Consider the following 13,751-nt stretch of genomic DNA (forward strand, 5'->3'; position numbering starts at 1 on the left):
AATACGCCGATTCGCAAGCCTACAACGATCAAATGCCTTCACAACCGCTCGACTCGGGCTGGGACTTCAGCACCGCCATCGGCCTGATAGATTCGGGCACCCAAGAGATTAGCTCCCCTCCGCTTCGGTCGGTGGCGACACCTCAGGCTTCTACACTGAAAGATGGAGGAATACGTCTAGGCAGCTTTTCGAAGCTGTTCGAAAATCTAGGGTTCGCCGATACCGCCTCCGCACCGTTGCCGCCACTCGATCCTGAGTCCGAACTCAGCAATTCCGATGACGCTTTATTACCTTCCCCTGTCCTCGATTCGACCAAGACACCTGCCAAACTTAACGAGAGCTCAGACGAGCAGGCGATAGACAACACAGGTCTGACTAAGACCCAACGGAAGAAGGCTCGCAGACGCGCCGAGAAGGAGCTCGAAGAAGAGCGGTGCCGTCAACAAGCTGTTCAGGACACCTTGGCCCAGCTTGCGGAAGAACGCGAGCAGAGGCAACAACAGGCTCAGCAGGTGTTACTGCGGAAACAACTAGATGATATCGCCAGCATTACTACCAGGGAGATGAAGGTGGCGGAAACGCCGACCAAGCCGTCCCGAGCACATTCACGATCCAACGTGGGCGCTAAGATCAGGCCTGCGACCCCTACTCCAGCGTCTGCACAAGACACAACCGAGGCTCCCCAGACACAACAGAAGCAGCCCAGGACACCCAAGACCCGCCCCAGCATCCTCAAGCGGCCTTCTGCGGCACAGCCTGTGACTCTTCAGCCTCCTCAAGAAGTCCCTGCAGTCGTTCCTTCGGCTGCACCGGCCCCTACTCAGACCCAAAATATAGCATTCGATGCACTCGTACCTGCCTCGTCTCAGGACCTTCTACTCGAACCTCAGCAAGCGCCTCGTGCTACCACACCGGTGCACCATGGACTTGTTCCCCGAACTGTTCGACCGGTTACCGTACCAAGAACCTGTTCTCAACCAGCCGTCGTTCAACAACCACCCACCACCCCAACGCCGCATCGTAAGTCGTTCAGCGGACAGCGACCAGCTCTCACGATTAGATCACAGGTAGAGCGTCATTATCACTTGTTTAACAAGTTGATGGAGACCTTCCCTGATGATCGAAAGTGGCTGGTGGCCCCTATGCAAATGCTTAACGAGCGCAACTCAGCGCATGGATTACACGTCTTTGTCGATGCCTCCAACATCATGATAGGCCTCAAAGACATGCTCCGCTACCACGGCCTGCACCACAACGCATACGACATGTCCTTTGACAGTCTAGCGCTACTGATGGAGCGCCGCCGACCGGTAGCAAAGCGCTTCTTCGCCGGCTCCCACCGCGAAGCCAACCCCCTCCCTCACGTAGCGAAACTTGTCGAGACATCCAAAGCCGTCGGCTACGACAGCGTCATGCAAGAGCAAGTCCTGATCGTACGCGAAGACTCTGAGAAGAAGAAATTCTTCAACGACGTCAAGAAGATGGGCTGGCACAAGGCTACTCAAATACGCTCTTCTGGCAGCGGCAGTGACTCTGAAACGGGTCCATCTGCTGTTACTCCGAAGACGCCCTCGGCCCCGAAATGGGTCGAGCAAGGTGTCGACGAGATTCTTCACTTGAAGATGTGTCAGAGCATTATTGATACCGAAGTACCTAGCACTATGGTTCTCGCGACGGGTGATGGTGCCGTGGCGGAGATGTCGGATGGGTTTCTCGCGCATGTAGAGCGCGCATTGAAAAAGGGGTGGAAAGTTGAGTTGATCAGTTGGGGTCAGCAGATTAATGGTGGATACAGGAGGAGGCAGTTTAGGGCTAAGTGGGCGGAGCAGTTTACGATTATCGAACTCGATGAGTTCTTGGAGGATCTTATTGATACGCCGTAGGATGGTGGGTTCACGTGGTTGGATGTACTGGTTCGGGATGCATTGTTTTGGTGTTAGTTCGCATACGGTATGAGGGATGAGCGAGCTTGGCGTTGTTCGTTGTCGTTCTCGGTGGTATTCTTCTGGTTGTACATAGCTTTGGCTTTATTCTGTGGTGGTTCTTCTATTGCATTGCATTTTTCTGCGCGAAGGGCATTCGGCGTTGGCATTATATAGCATGGCCCAGCGTATCTGATGGTACATAGAGTTCTTACCTCGTATGTAGAGGAAGAAACTTTACTTGCTCATCTTATCCATCCGATCCGAAGTTTTCATGCACAAGAACGTCTAGTTGCATCGCCAAGCGACATGAAGAAAGGCTCAGCCTGATGGCGCTGTTCAGCCACCGCCATACATGATTCTACATGGTATCGATCGCGATCACCGAGAGTGCGTCCATGTACGTTGGCGCTATGCACATGATGCTCTCCTGTGGCTCATGTGCTGGACAGGTGGGCTGTCACGTCGCTCAATCAAAACCTGTTTACTGTCCAGGGACCTCAGCCGTGTCTGCCTGGCGCCACCAAAGCCGAACGGCATGCCGCAGTTGCTGTATCGGAACCCGAAGGCTCAAGGCTGAAGGGCCAAGGCTGAAATCATAGTCCGGCCTTAGATGGCATAAAGCCTGCCGCGCTGTGTCTTATATTTCCTCACTCAGCTACTCTATCGATACTCACTTCTACAACTACATTTTTGGATACTAGGTATTAAGCTTGAAGCCGTAAAGGACACACCCGACATGCCTCGTGACCCAACCTACCACGATGTGGAGAAGATGAGACGCCACGCTCTCAAGCCGTACGATAGACACGCCAGCGACAATCAAGTGGCCTTAAGCAATGACGACGACAGTGATGTTGAGGCAGCTAGCGACGACGAAGGACCTGGCGGCGATGATGATGCCGGCAGTGCTGAGGTTTCCAGCGACGAGAGTTCTAGCGACGACGACGAAGATGTCACCAACAATGAATATGACAACGAGGGTGAAGAAGCCGATAGCGATCAAGATGCTGACCGCGAGGAAGAAGCCAGCGACGTGCAAGATGCCATCGACGACGACGACGACGACGACGACGAAGAAGTCGACTATGATGAAGAAGAAGACACGGAAAAGCCCACCAACATCTTCAACCCAAGTGGCTCCAGCGTAAACTGCACCGACATGGGCGAATCCTACGCCTCAGGACTTCCCAACGAATACAGTCCGCCCCCTATCGACTCTGGAGGCAGGGACCTGGACGAATGGAAGGAGCGTCTTGAAGAAAATGGCTTCAAGGTATCCGACGATCCACCAGACGAAGAATACCTCAGCGGCCCTCGCGAAGCCGCCGTTGCATACCGCCATGCTGGTGGCGGTGGGCACGTCGTTGCGATGGATGGTGGTTACAATGATGCGACGTATACATACTCTGATCATCAGGGTCGTGTCGATGAGGATGTCACGGAGGAAGTGAATAAAGCAAGGCGCGAGGACCGCATTGCAGGCTACATCACGAGGCCGGACTTTGACGATCGCGAGAGGGAACAGCAGCAGGAGGATGACTATGAGGATGACGAGGAAGAAGAGGAAGGTGATGAGGACTATGGTGATGATGGAGATTATGAGATGGACAATGGGTGGAACAAATACCGGTGATGCTGCGATGTACTCCAAATTGATACTCGTAGCATTCACCCGTCTACCTTGAAGTTGCCATCATATTGCCAAACCCTCATCGACTCATGATCCCCCCTCCACAACACCGTACCTGACGATCCCATCCCCAACCGCACACTTTCAGTGGAGCATCCCCTGAGATCCCCCTCCCCTACTCCTCCCACCGCATCCGCGTTCCGACTCTTCCGAGATCATCCACCACAGATCATCGCAACAACCCTTCACCGTCCGCCGGCGTGCCGAACGGCAGCACGACGGTCTCGGCAAAAGTAGTCAGCAAATGGCAATTACCCGACTCCCGCTTTCTGCAGCAGGGACGACGGCGGCGGAGCGACGGTTTGACCGCGCTCGGACCCTCTCGCGGCGCGCGAGACATGCGCGCAGAGACGGGGGAGAGAGGGAGAGGCTGGGATACGCGGGTTACGAAAACGAGACTACTAGGTTCTTGCGCGACATTTTCGCGTTCGCGTAGCACGATTGTACCTGGATTCTGTCTTTAGTGAAACAACGGGGCATGCTGTGCTTCTTTTCTTTTCTGCGGTGTGGATGCAGGACAGCAAACGAGCGGAGAAAGGGACGGGCAGCGGATGCGGGTGGGTTTTTGTTTGTTTGGGCAGCATGTTTGTTGGGGGAGTGACAGTGACAGCGAGTCAAGGCATGAACATGGTAATGTTAGTGTTGAAAGGGATGTACATGGCATTTGTTGGAGAAGGGTGTCAGAGTCAGGGCAAAAGGAGGAGGCAAATTGCGATGGTCGCGATGTTGGATCTCGACTCTTCTTTTGTGATTTAGCCTACAAATCGAGTGAAGTCTGTGTGATCGAATTTTTTATTGAATTGAGTTTTTCCTTTGGCTGTGACTCGGTAAAGAGATTGTTTGATTAGTTGGTGAAGTTAGTCTAGTTTAGCGACGGCGAATGTCGTGACAGGAAAGCGCGGTGGAGGTTGTGTTCGTCCGAGCCTCCGCCTACAATGTCCGAGAGAGCGAGACCGAGATGGCCATCGGCGATTGGGCAGTGTGGATCGGACAGGAAAAAAGAAATTGCGCATCGGGCGTGAGAAAAGCACAGGGTTGCGGGTGGAACCATGGCAGTGGAAAAACGGGCGAGGATGTGTCTACGCCAAGCAGGCGAGGACTGCACGGGTTGCGGATCTTGCGAGGTGCCGAGGGCGCCTATTCAGACGTCGCGACGGACGGTAAGGAAAGGCGCGGGTACAGTCAGCGGTGGCTTTGTTGGTGCGGTGAGAGTTGTGTCGGGGCGTGATTGGTAAGTAGCGTGCAAGAGGTGAGAAAGTTTGGGCAATGCAGTGAGTGGAGCGCAGGGCATGTTTCGTGTGTCTTTGAGGCTGGGGTGGGTGGCCGCACGCCTTGTGAGACAGCGCCGACAGCGAACGAGGCTGACCAGCACATGCCCGTATCTCGTACAGGCGACGGACCGGGATGCGGAAGTCGATGGAAGACGATTTGGCATGCGTTGGTTGCCATGGCTTGACGGCACGATGCGGTCACCTGTATGTTGATGTCATGACAGGCTAACCAAGGGTCTAACGCACCGCTGCATCACTCTGGCATGGCGCATCACTCTGGCGCGAGGCCAGCAGCAGTTTTGCTAGACGGGACCCGTACCAAGATGACAAAGCCATGCGTGAGTGCGACGGACAACGTGATAAGGAAGTCGACGGGTGTGCTGCAAGGGTCACATGCATGCAGATGCAGAGGCCCTGGGAACGTTATCAGTGCCACGGTTGGGGTCGCATGCTACCATGAGAGCCCACGGTGAAAGAGAAAGCGTCAACCACGGGCACTCGCATTCTTTGCCAACGCGGTCGAAACAATGATGCGAATCCTGGCGCCCGTCACAGCGTCCTGGTGTAAACGAAATTGAGCGCCCTCGCAGACTAGCCGGGTCCGTCGTAGCCGCTCACGTCGCGGACCTAATTTGACCCCCCGGCAGCGCGCTGTGCAAGCCTCAGCCATCCGGAGCTTCCACTAAGTCACGGCTGCCTCTCATAATCCCTAGTCCGCCCTCTTCCGCCTTCTTTCCCTCTTGTCCGCTCGCCCACCTCCTGCACGACGTCAAACTTCGACGTGCTTTCACCCGCCTCTGGTCGCGTGTCTGCTGTTGCACCTACCTGGAACTGCGCCACACAGACAACCCCCGAGCGACCGAGCCCTGAACCGCCATTCCTCCAGCACCATCCTCAGCATGACGAACAAGAGCTACCTCGCATTCCTCGACAACAGCACCGCCGCCGACATGCTGTCGCGCACAAAGGTCCCCGGGCTCTCCGCCCTGCCCAGTCTTATCCCCCACCGCGTGCGCAGGAAGTGGAGGGCCACCAAGTCGCGCATACGCAGTCGCCAGGCGCCCACGTCATCCATCGCCGGCCTCGAGACGTCCTTCTCGCCCTCGGATACCCTGCGCTCCCTGCGCACCCATTCTTGGAGCATATACGACGCCCAGTATCTCTTCCTCGCCATCCTCGCCATCTTCTCCCTCTCCGTGAGCGAGGCGCCGGGGCCCTTTGCCAAGACATTCATAGCCACGCTGCTCATGACGGGCCTGTGTATGCCCATCACACGACAGTTTCTCCTCCCATTGCTCCCTACTCTTACATGGCTATTCCTCTTTTCTAGCTGCAAGTACGTAATCCGCTTCCTCGAACTTGTGGCAAGATCCATACTAACATGCCCCAGATACATCTCCGCAGACTACCGCCCTGCCATCTGGGTCCGCGTCCTCCCCGCCCTCGAAAACATCCTCTACGGCGCCAACCTCAGCAACATCCTCTCCGCACACAAGCACACAGTCCTGGACATTCTCGCCTGGTTGCCATACGGTGTCGTACACTATGTATCGCCTGTCATTGTCAGCGCATGCATGTTCATCTGGGCGCCTCCTGGCACCCTCCCAATCTGGGCGCGCGCTTTTGGCTACATGAACATCACAGCTGTTCTGATCCAGATGGTCTTCCCCTGCTCGCCCCCCTGGTACGAGAACACATACGGATTGGCCCCCGCCAACTACAGCATCCCTGGTGACGCCGCGGGACTCAAGGCAATCGACAAGCTGACTGGCATTGATCTCTACACTTCGGGCTTCCACGCTTCGCCCTTGGTCTTTGGCGCGTTCCCCTCGCTGCACTCCGGATGGGCTACTCTCGAGACGCTGTTTATGGGACACGTCTTCCCCAAGCTCTTCCCCGTGTACGTTTTCTACACCATGTGGCTTTGGTGGTCGACCATGTACTTCTCCCACCACTACGCCATTGACCTGGTAGCTGGCAGTCTGCGTAAGTCTTGACATCCAACCTCAACCCTTTTTAGTGCTAACTTCCTCAGTTGCCGGTGTCTGCTACTTCTTCGGCCGCGCCAAGTTCCTCCCCCGCCCCCAATCCGACAAGGAGTTCCGCTGGGACTACGACTACGTCGAGATTGGCGACCCCATGGACGGTGCTGGCTACAGTATGCTCGACATCTACGAGGAATTTCCATCCCACGCCCACTCCGACTCGGACGACTGGGCTAGCGGCTCCTCTTCATCCTACTCCACCGGTGGCAGGAGTCCCATCGGCGCACGATCACCAACCGACGACTCTCAAAGCCTCTGGGAAGGCGAGACCATCGGATCCGACACGGAGCCCACCACCCTCCGCAAAGACTAAGACCTAGGACCCATCTACATCTCTCTCGCCACAGACTTATACTCATCCCTACGTTTCGCACTATCACCTTACCTCCCCGGGTGACGGCCTCTAACGACCTATGCATTGGAGCGGAGTTTTTTCTTGTTTGCGAAGCATTTCAGCGATCCATTATCTACACCATGGATTTGACGGCATAGAATCACTGGCCTCGGCTGCAGCAGCAGAGACGCTGCAGCCATGCATGCATCGGGGAACCACAACCATTCTTCTCGTGGGCATCCCTTGTAGCGCTGTAATTGCGCGGTTTATTGTACCCCTTTTTTGATACCCAAGTCGGTCGCTTACCTTTTGGACTTTTTACGACACAATTGTGTCTGTGTTGTTGTTGTATACATTCGCTTCAGCGCCCGGCCGCCACACTTTCCGCATTCTACTTTTTGAGCGGCTGGATGTCTGCATATAGGGGGTTTTGATGATGTTGTGGGCATGAAATGGCAAAGGCATGGCAGATGCCATGTCTATGCTGATTTGGAAATAGGTGGTAATGAAGGGCTCGGTCGGAGCCTACCACCGCGGAAAGAAAGGGACTATTATTATCTAGTGTAATGCTTAATGGAATGGAAACGGTTAATGAACCAATCAATCATGGATGTTGACCAGAATGGTGCCTGCAATCAACTCATACTCGTCGAACCAAGGTTCTATCATTTCGCTACCTAATTGTCAACCATGATTCAACTTTGCAAATGCCATGCGGACTATCCGCCCGTTCCTTTCGCGGTGTCGCATTCCACTTCTCCCTGAAGCTTCCAGCATCAACTCGACCTCAAGATCCATTTCCAGTCTACTATCACCCCATCATCCATGGACTACCTCGAACTAGACGACGCCGCTACACAGGCTTTCGAAGAGCTAGGCGGCGACTTCGACCTACCACACATCCCATCGAAACCTTTTGGATCTACGAATTCTTCTACCACCTCACCGCCGAAACGTCCCCGACGCCGAGTAGAAGCCTCTTATCTCCTCCGCCTCGAACACCCCTTCTCCACACCACGGGATGTAGCCAACGCTCTCAATCTCCTTCGTGTGCCACGACTCGAAAGTGGCGTTGGAGAAGACGGCGAAGCAAGCTTCTGTCGGCTGACCCAGTCAGGAATGAAGGCTCTCGATACTTGGATCGAGAAGCACTGTCCGGGTCAGAAGTTCACCAAAATCCGTGTTGGACTTGCGCATAAAGATTCTGGAGGGTTACCGTTGCTGGGGAGGGATGGGACACTTCCTCACCACAGGCTCAATCTCCCAGCTCAGCCCACCGAACAACCTTTACACGAGTTTCCTGTTCACTACTTCTTCTATGGTACGTTGGGGGATCCGGCAAGGCTAGAACGACTGTTTGGTGTACCTGCTGATGAGCTGCTGGCTTTGCGACCTGCTGTCTTGCTAGACGGGCGTGTTAGGACTTGGGCGGGGAGGTATAAAGCGCTGGTTGATGAGCCGGGGGCCGTGGTGGATGGTGTTGTATACGCTTGCGCATCGGTTGACCAGGAAGATGCGCTAAGGGTGTATGAGGGTGACGCTTATGAAGTCGTCGCGGCAAGAATGATGGTGGACGGAAAGGAAGTCATGGGAAGGACGTTTAGGTTTGCAGGGTTTGACGATGAGTTGACGAATTGACTTGATACCAGGCTATACCAGTGTACAGACTTTAGAAAGTCCTTTCAGACATCTCCCTGGAACATAACCTGCTCCGATTCGTTCGTACAGCACTTCGCCATCTGGGCTGTGAATCCCATTTGGCCTGACCATGAGTACATAATGCTTTCTGTCCTCGATCGCCTGTATCCCCTTCTCGATACCCAGTACAATTGCCTCACACCTCAGAATGTCAGAATCTAGTAGATTGTCGAAGATAACATCTTCCTCGTTCACCCTTACCCTGGTAAGATCAAACACTCTGGATATTCCGTGGAACGCATTGGGTATATTGGCTGATGAAAATGTCCACGGTGGTTGTATCATTTGCCAGTCGTAGTGACGCCATTGCATGATGAAGTAATCAATCCCACCAGAGACTGACATCCAAGACCAGGATGGCACGCGTTCCCGATCGCTTGGAAACGCGATCTGTTCCAAGAATCTCACGTCTTTTGCACGATGCCATAAGAGGCTACGGATAAGGAATTCGTTGGTATTGGGGTCATCCAAGATGCCAAACCCGCCGGTCACACCCATAGTGCGGAGGAGTCGCTGCTGTAAACCACTAATGGCTGTAGGCCGGTCGTATATCGATGAAAGACTTAGTCGAGAATACTGTCGATGAAGCTCTTGAATTCTGAGAACACGTTCGCCGAATGTTGCCATGTCCAGAAGTTTGGGGAATTCCGGATCCCCAAGTAAAGCAGCAGATTGGCTAACAACGCGATCAGTTTCCATCGTGCCGGTCACTTAAGCGCAGGGGGGTGAGGATTGAGCACTCACTTTCTCATTTTCACCATGGTCTCGCATCGAACGCCGTGACCACATTGCCAATATGTTTGATGCTCGGTGAAGAACACCGTGCGCCGAGCCAAGGCATGCTCTTGCATCACCCACCCGCGCTTGTGCAGGGCACCCTGCAATACGTGACTCCGGAAATCTTCAATCGTGCTGCAAATGTAGATCGTTTCATTTCTGCCGCCCTTCTCGCAGTTCAGGGCGACATGCTCTCGTTTTGCTCGAGGTAGCAAAAATGCCGACTTTTGATCGGTGGCGCAGCTAGCGGCCAGCACGCAATATGCACCACTGTACACATCTTCCATTCGCTTTGCCTCATGACCAAAGTCGCCATCTTCACCTTGTACAATGCAGATGGAGTCTATCCAAAGGTACTGCTTCCCAAGAGCGCGAGTCACCTTAATGGCATCTTGGAAAGTGCGAGGTAACGCTGTCAGTGTCATGCCCATAATATGGCTAACGAGGTTCTGTCGAGTGGTAGAGAAAGGTGGAGAGTCGCCCCAACGATAGGAAAGCGCGATCCAGTCACCACTATCTCCGGGCTGCGTCTCTTTGAGTCTGACAAAATCATCGCCGTCGCTTCCAATGTAGATCAGACGGGTCGGTCGTCTGATCTCTGTGTTCTCCGTCAGCTTTGTGTCATTGTGAGGCATACACACAGGTTTGAAGTGCATCGTATCACAATCATCAAGCCAACCTCGTATCAAGGCAAAATGCCGATCCGTACCTGCCTCTGGAAGCTCAGAAATCCCGATCTGAATATCAGGCGCACGGTGCCCAGTATCTATATTTGTGATCACAATAAGCACAAGATGTTCGTCTCAGCGTCAGAGCGGGGACTCACCATCGCTCCGTAATAGAGTAAGTACCGGATGCCTCATGCCTCTCATACGCAAGGTAGATCCCACTCTTTCGAGAGGCACACTTTTGCACCTTCCTTCTAGGATATCACGGCAGACTCGCCAACCCTTGGACCATACTTCGGCTATACCACGACCCTCAGCTATATCACGACAGATCTGCCATAGCATGCAGCACAGATAGCAGCTCTCGGCCTTTGAGTTCGTTCGGAGTGTTTGTGTGGGATAGCTAATCGCAAAATCCGCGTCTAGTATCCGCTCCCGAAAGTCTCTACACAAGGTACATAATCCCGCCGATGACGGAGGTCGATGTGGAGAGGTGCCCGTGATACCCTTCAACCGAGACGATAGGGTCGCAGCAAAGCCATTGTCGAGTTCAAATTCCCATTCCTCTGGATCCAAAGGTGGATGCGCATAGTCGACCGGGTCATCTGTAGGGATGCGAAGACCGTTAGAGTACGCTGTTTGGCCAGTAGATACCAGTAAATTAGACCAGCTACTCATGTCCCCTGGTGCTGGTCTCGGCTCCTGATATTGGAACCAGTAGTGTTTACCTTCACCACCTTGGGCTATTCTAAGCAATTCCATTTCAAGCTCATTGGCGCGAAATCTAGTTCGCCGTTTTGATGACGAACCATGGAGTATTTCAGAATCCGTCGATTCTGGCGTGGTGAGGCTGATCAATGGACTGTCATCATGCGTGACGAAAGATAACCCCACAGAAGCTTGGAGGTCTAAACCATCGTCTCTGGGTAGCTCAACAACCAAAAGACCTGTACGAACGACATGAAGAATATCCCCGAGAGCTGTTTCACCTGGGCGACACAGGCCATCCTTTGACATATGCTCCATCCAGTGTTCACTCACGCGATGTATTCGTGCAACTCTGTCGTGACTGATCTCGTAGAACATGTCACTAGGACCAAAGTATCCTTGGTTACTGTTGTTGAACCTACGGAGCTCTTCACTGTTGTAAAGGAGCCAAATGATGAATTCGAGGATGATGCAGCCCATACCCCAGGTGTCGTACAAGCGGGACCGTACACGCGGAGTTCCCTCGGGAAGAAGCGACAGTAGGCCGGTCTCTGGTGGTTCATATCTTCTTGTGCCAACCTGTGCAGTTGTATCCACACCACGACGTTGGAGTAAAGCCCTTTCCTGATCATGGGTATAGACCGAGCCCCAGTCGCCGATCTTGAAGGTGCCGTATCCACCGCTGTCAGGAAACCAGAGGATATTGCCAGGTTTTAGATCACCGTGGCTGTAAGATACCCCGTCCGGCATATTATGGACTGCGGAAAGCGCTTTTGTAAGTCCGTAGAGCTGCTCTATCACCCACTTGACTAACGAGGCCGTCCGTTCTCGTTTGTTAGCTTGATTCCAAAAGTCGCTGAGATTGCCGCCGTCCGCCCACTCGAGCAAAACATAGTATTCCGAATCCTTCAATGCACCACGCCGAAAAGATGTGATGAACCGGACAATGTGTTCTTCTCCGAGTTGGTTCATCTTGACCAACGCGTCGACTTCCCTCTTCACATCCTCGGCTCCATTCTGGCCGCGTTTCCTAAAAGTTTTGACTGCGACCACGTGAGGCTCGGTCTCGTACTGTGATTCGCCGTTAGCTCATACATCCCAGTCAATCGTGGGCCGTGACGTGAATTACCTGATGAAGTGATTTCTTGAAATGGGCAGGGTGAATAGTATACTTGTCTACAACACCATGCGCGCCGCGGCTTTGTTGTGTGTTCTTCGTAGTGAAAGGTATGGGACAGCGATCATCGAGATTGCGTTGCTCATCACGAGCTGAGATGATTGGTGTCAGAAAAATCCACTGGCTATCCTGGAATCTGATGATGGTATGGATATTCCATATGCGCATTCGGTTCTTCACTCCGTCTTTTCTCCTAAGCTTCCTTTGAACAGTCTCCATTTGCTCGAATGGATGGCACCTTGATAGATCTTGCCGCGGTCGTCCTGAATAGTCTTTAACCGGCAAATCTATATCTTCATACTGAGAAACCTTGAAGAGTTCCATTGCCGCGTGAAGTTGCTCCAATCGTATATAAACTGCGATGAGAAAGACTTTCTGCGCGCTGTCCAGAATGTAGTCCGCGAGTGCTCTGTCGTCTTCGTTAGGCCTGCTCGAATCTATACCCATAACTTCAAGCACTAGATTACGTCTGCAGCTCGGACCTGCTACGGTCCTTTTGAATATCTTCTCGAGGGCGTCTCGGGGTAGAAACTCTTTGCGCTCTGTTCTTTCGAACACACTGGTGCACATGGAAGAGTGAAGGTTCTTCCACAGCGACTCATGAGGATCTGGCTCGGATTCGGAACTGGCGTCGGATTCTGACTCGAGAACGTCTTTAGACGTCATTCCCATTGCATACGTGTCGTCGCTTTGCATTACCTGCTCGATATCTGCACAAGTGTCCAGGGCGTCCTCTTGTGGTTATTATTCTTCTTCGATCGAATGATATGGGTCGGAAATGATTATCGAGGAATTAAAAGGCTAGGGAGAAGCGAACCTGCGTACGCCAAATGTAGGCATGTAGGCACCACATATCGGGCTTCGTGAACCGCTCTTGTGGCTCTTTCGCGCTCTGGGTGGTACTTCGCTAAGAGCAGGACTATCTCCACCGGTTTTGTGTCGTAGCGGGCCAATGGTCACAGTCACGGGCTGCGGACATCCCGCCACGATAAAAGCCATTGCCTCACCGGTACCGTAAGCGACCAGGCTATGCTCAGCGGATTGACAGGCAAATATCAGATCCTCAGAACAACGTATACTGTCACATGCAGACATCTACTGTCGCGCGCGCATGTTTGATATTGTGGCGGATATTAGTGTGCAGCTGTAATTTGTGAATGGGTGTCGAGGAATCCGAACAGAAGCCAGCAGTAAAGCAAAGTGCGGAGTCCACGGGTGGCCTGAAAACGACCCGAAGCGCGCCCGCCGCTAAACATCTCCCAACAATCCACGCAAGACAATGCAGCAATCTTCTGCTAGGGCACCAAGCTGCTCGTTATAATGACTCGTTTGATTAGCCGTAGCGTTTGGAATTCACATCTTGCAAGACGCCCTGTCGCAACGGGGTTGAGGCGGTCGGTAGCCAGCTTGGCTGCAGATAGTTACTCGTCGACACGTGATTGTCGCTTATCTCACAGC

General features: G+C 53.4%; 3 protein-coding genes across 3 annotated transcripts; all 3 read left to right on the forward strand.

Annotated features, from left to right (window-relative positions):
- Positions 1-32: 32 nt before the first annotated feature.
- On the forward strand, positions 33-1,883 carry J4E87_000908 (uncharacterized protein; the record flags this gene model as incomplete). The annotated part of the gene is made up of 1 exon (XM_049372559.1): positions 33-1,883. The coding sequence occupies one exon, from the start codon at positions 33-35 to the stop codon at positions 1,881-1,883; it is 1,851 nt and encodes a 616-aa protein (XP_049237217.1).
- Positions 1,884-2,661: 778 nt separating this feature from the next.
- J4E87_000909 (uncharacterized protein) lies at positions 2,662-3,558 on the forward strand (the record flags this gene model as incomplete). Its single annotated transcript, XM_049372560.1, has 1 exon — positions 2,662-3,558. The coding sequence occupies one exon, from the start codon at positions 2,662-2,664 to the stop codon at positions 3,556-3,558; it is 897 nt and encodes a 298-aa protein (XP_049237218.1).
- A 2,227-nt stretch (positions 3,559-5,785) lies between these two features.
- Positions 5,786-7,244, forward strand: J4E87_000910 (uncharacterized protein; the record flags this gene model as incomplete). Its single annotated transcript, XM_049372561.1, has 3 exons — positions 5,786-6,222; positions 6,277-6,872; positions 6,922-7,244. The coding sequence occupies 3 exons, from the start codon at positions 5,786-5,788 to the stop codon at positions 7,242-7,244; spliced, it is 1,356 nt and encodes a 451-aa protein (XP_049237219.1).
- Between the last annotated feature and the right edge of the window lie 6,507 nt (positions 7,245-13,751).

This window comes from Alternaria ethzedia (assembly GCF_023757985.1).
Source record: "Alternaria ethzedia strain BMP 0044 chromosome Unknown scaffold_2, whole genome shotgun sequence".
NCBI lineage: Eukaryota > Fungi > Ascomycota > Dothideomycetes > Pleosporales > Pleosporaceae > Alternaria > Alternaria ethzedia.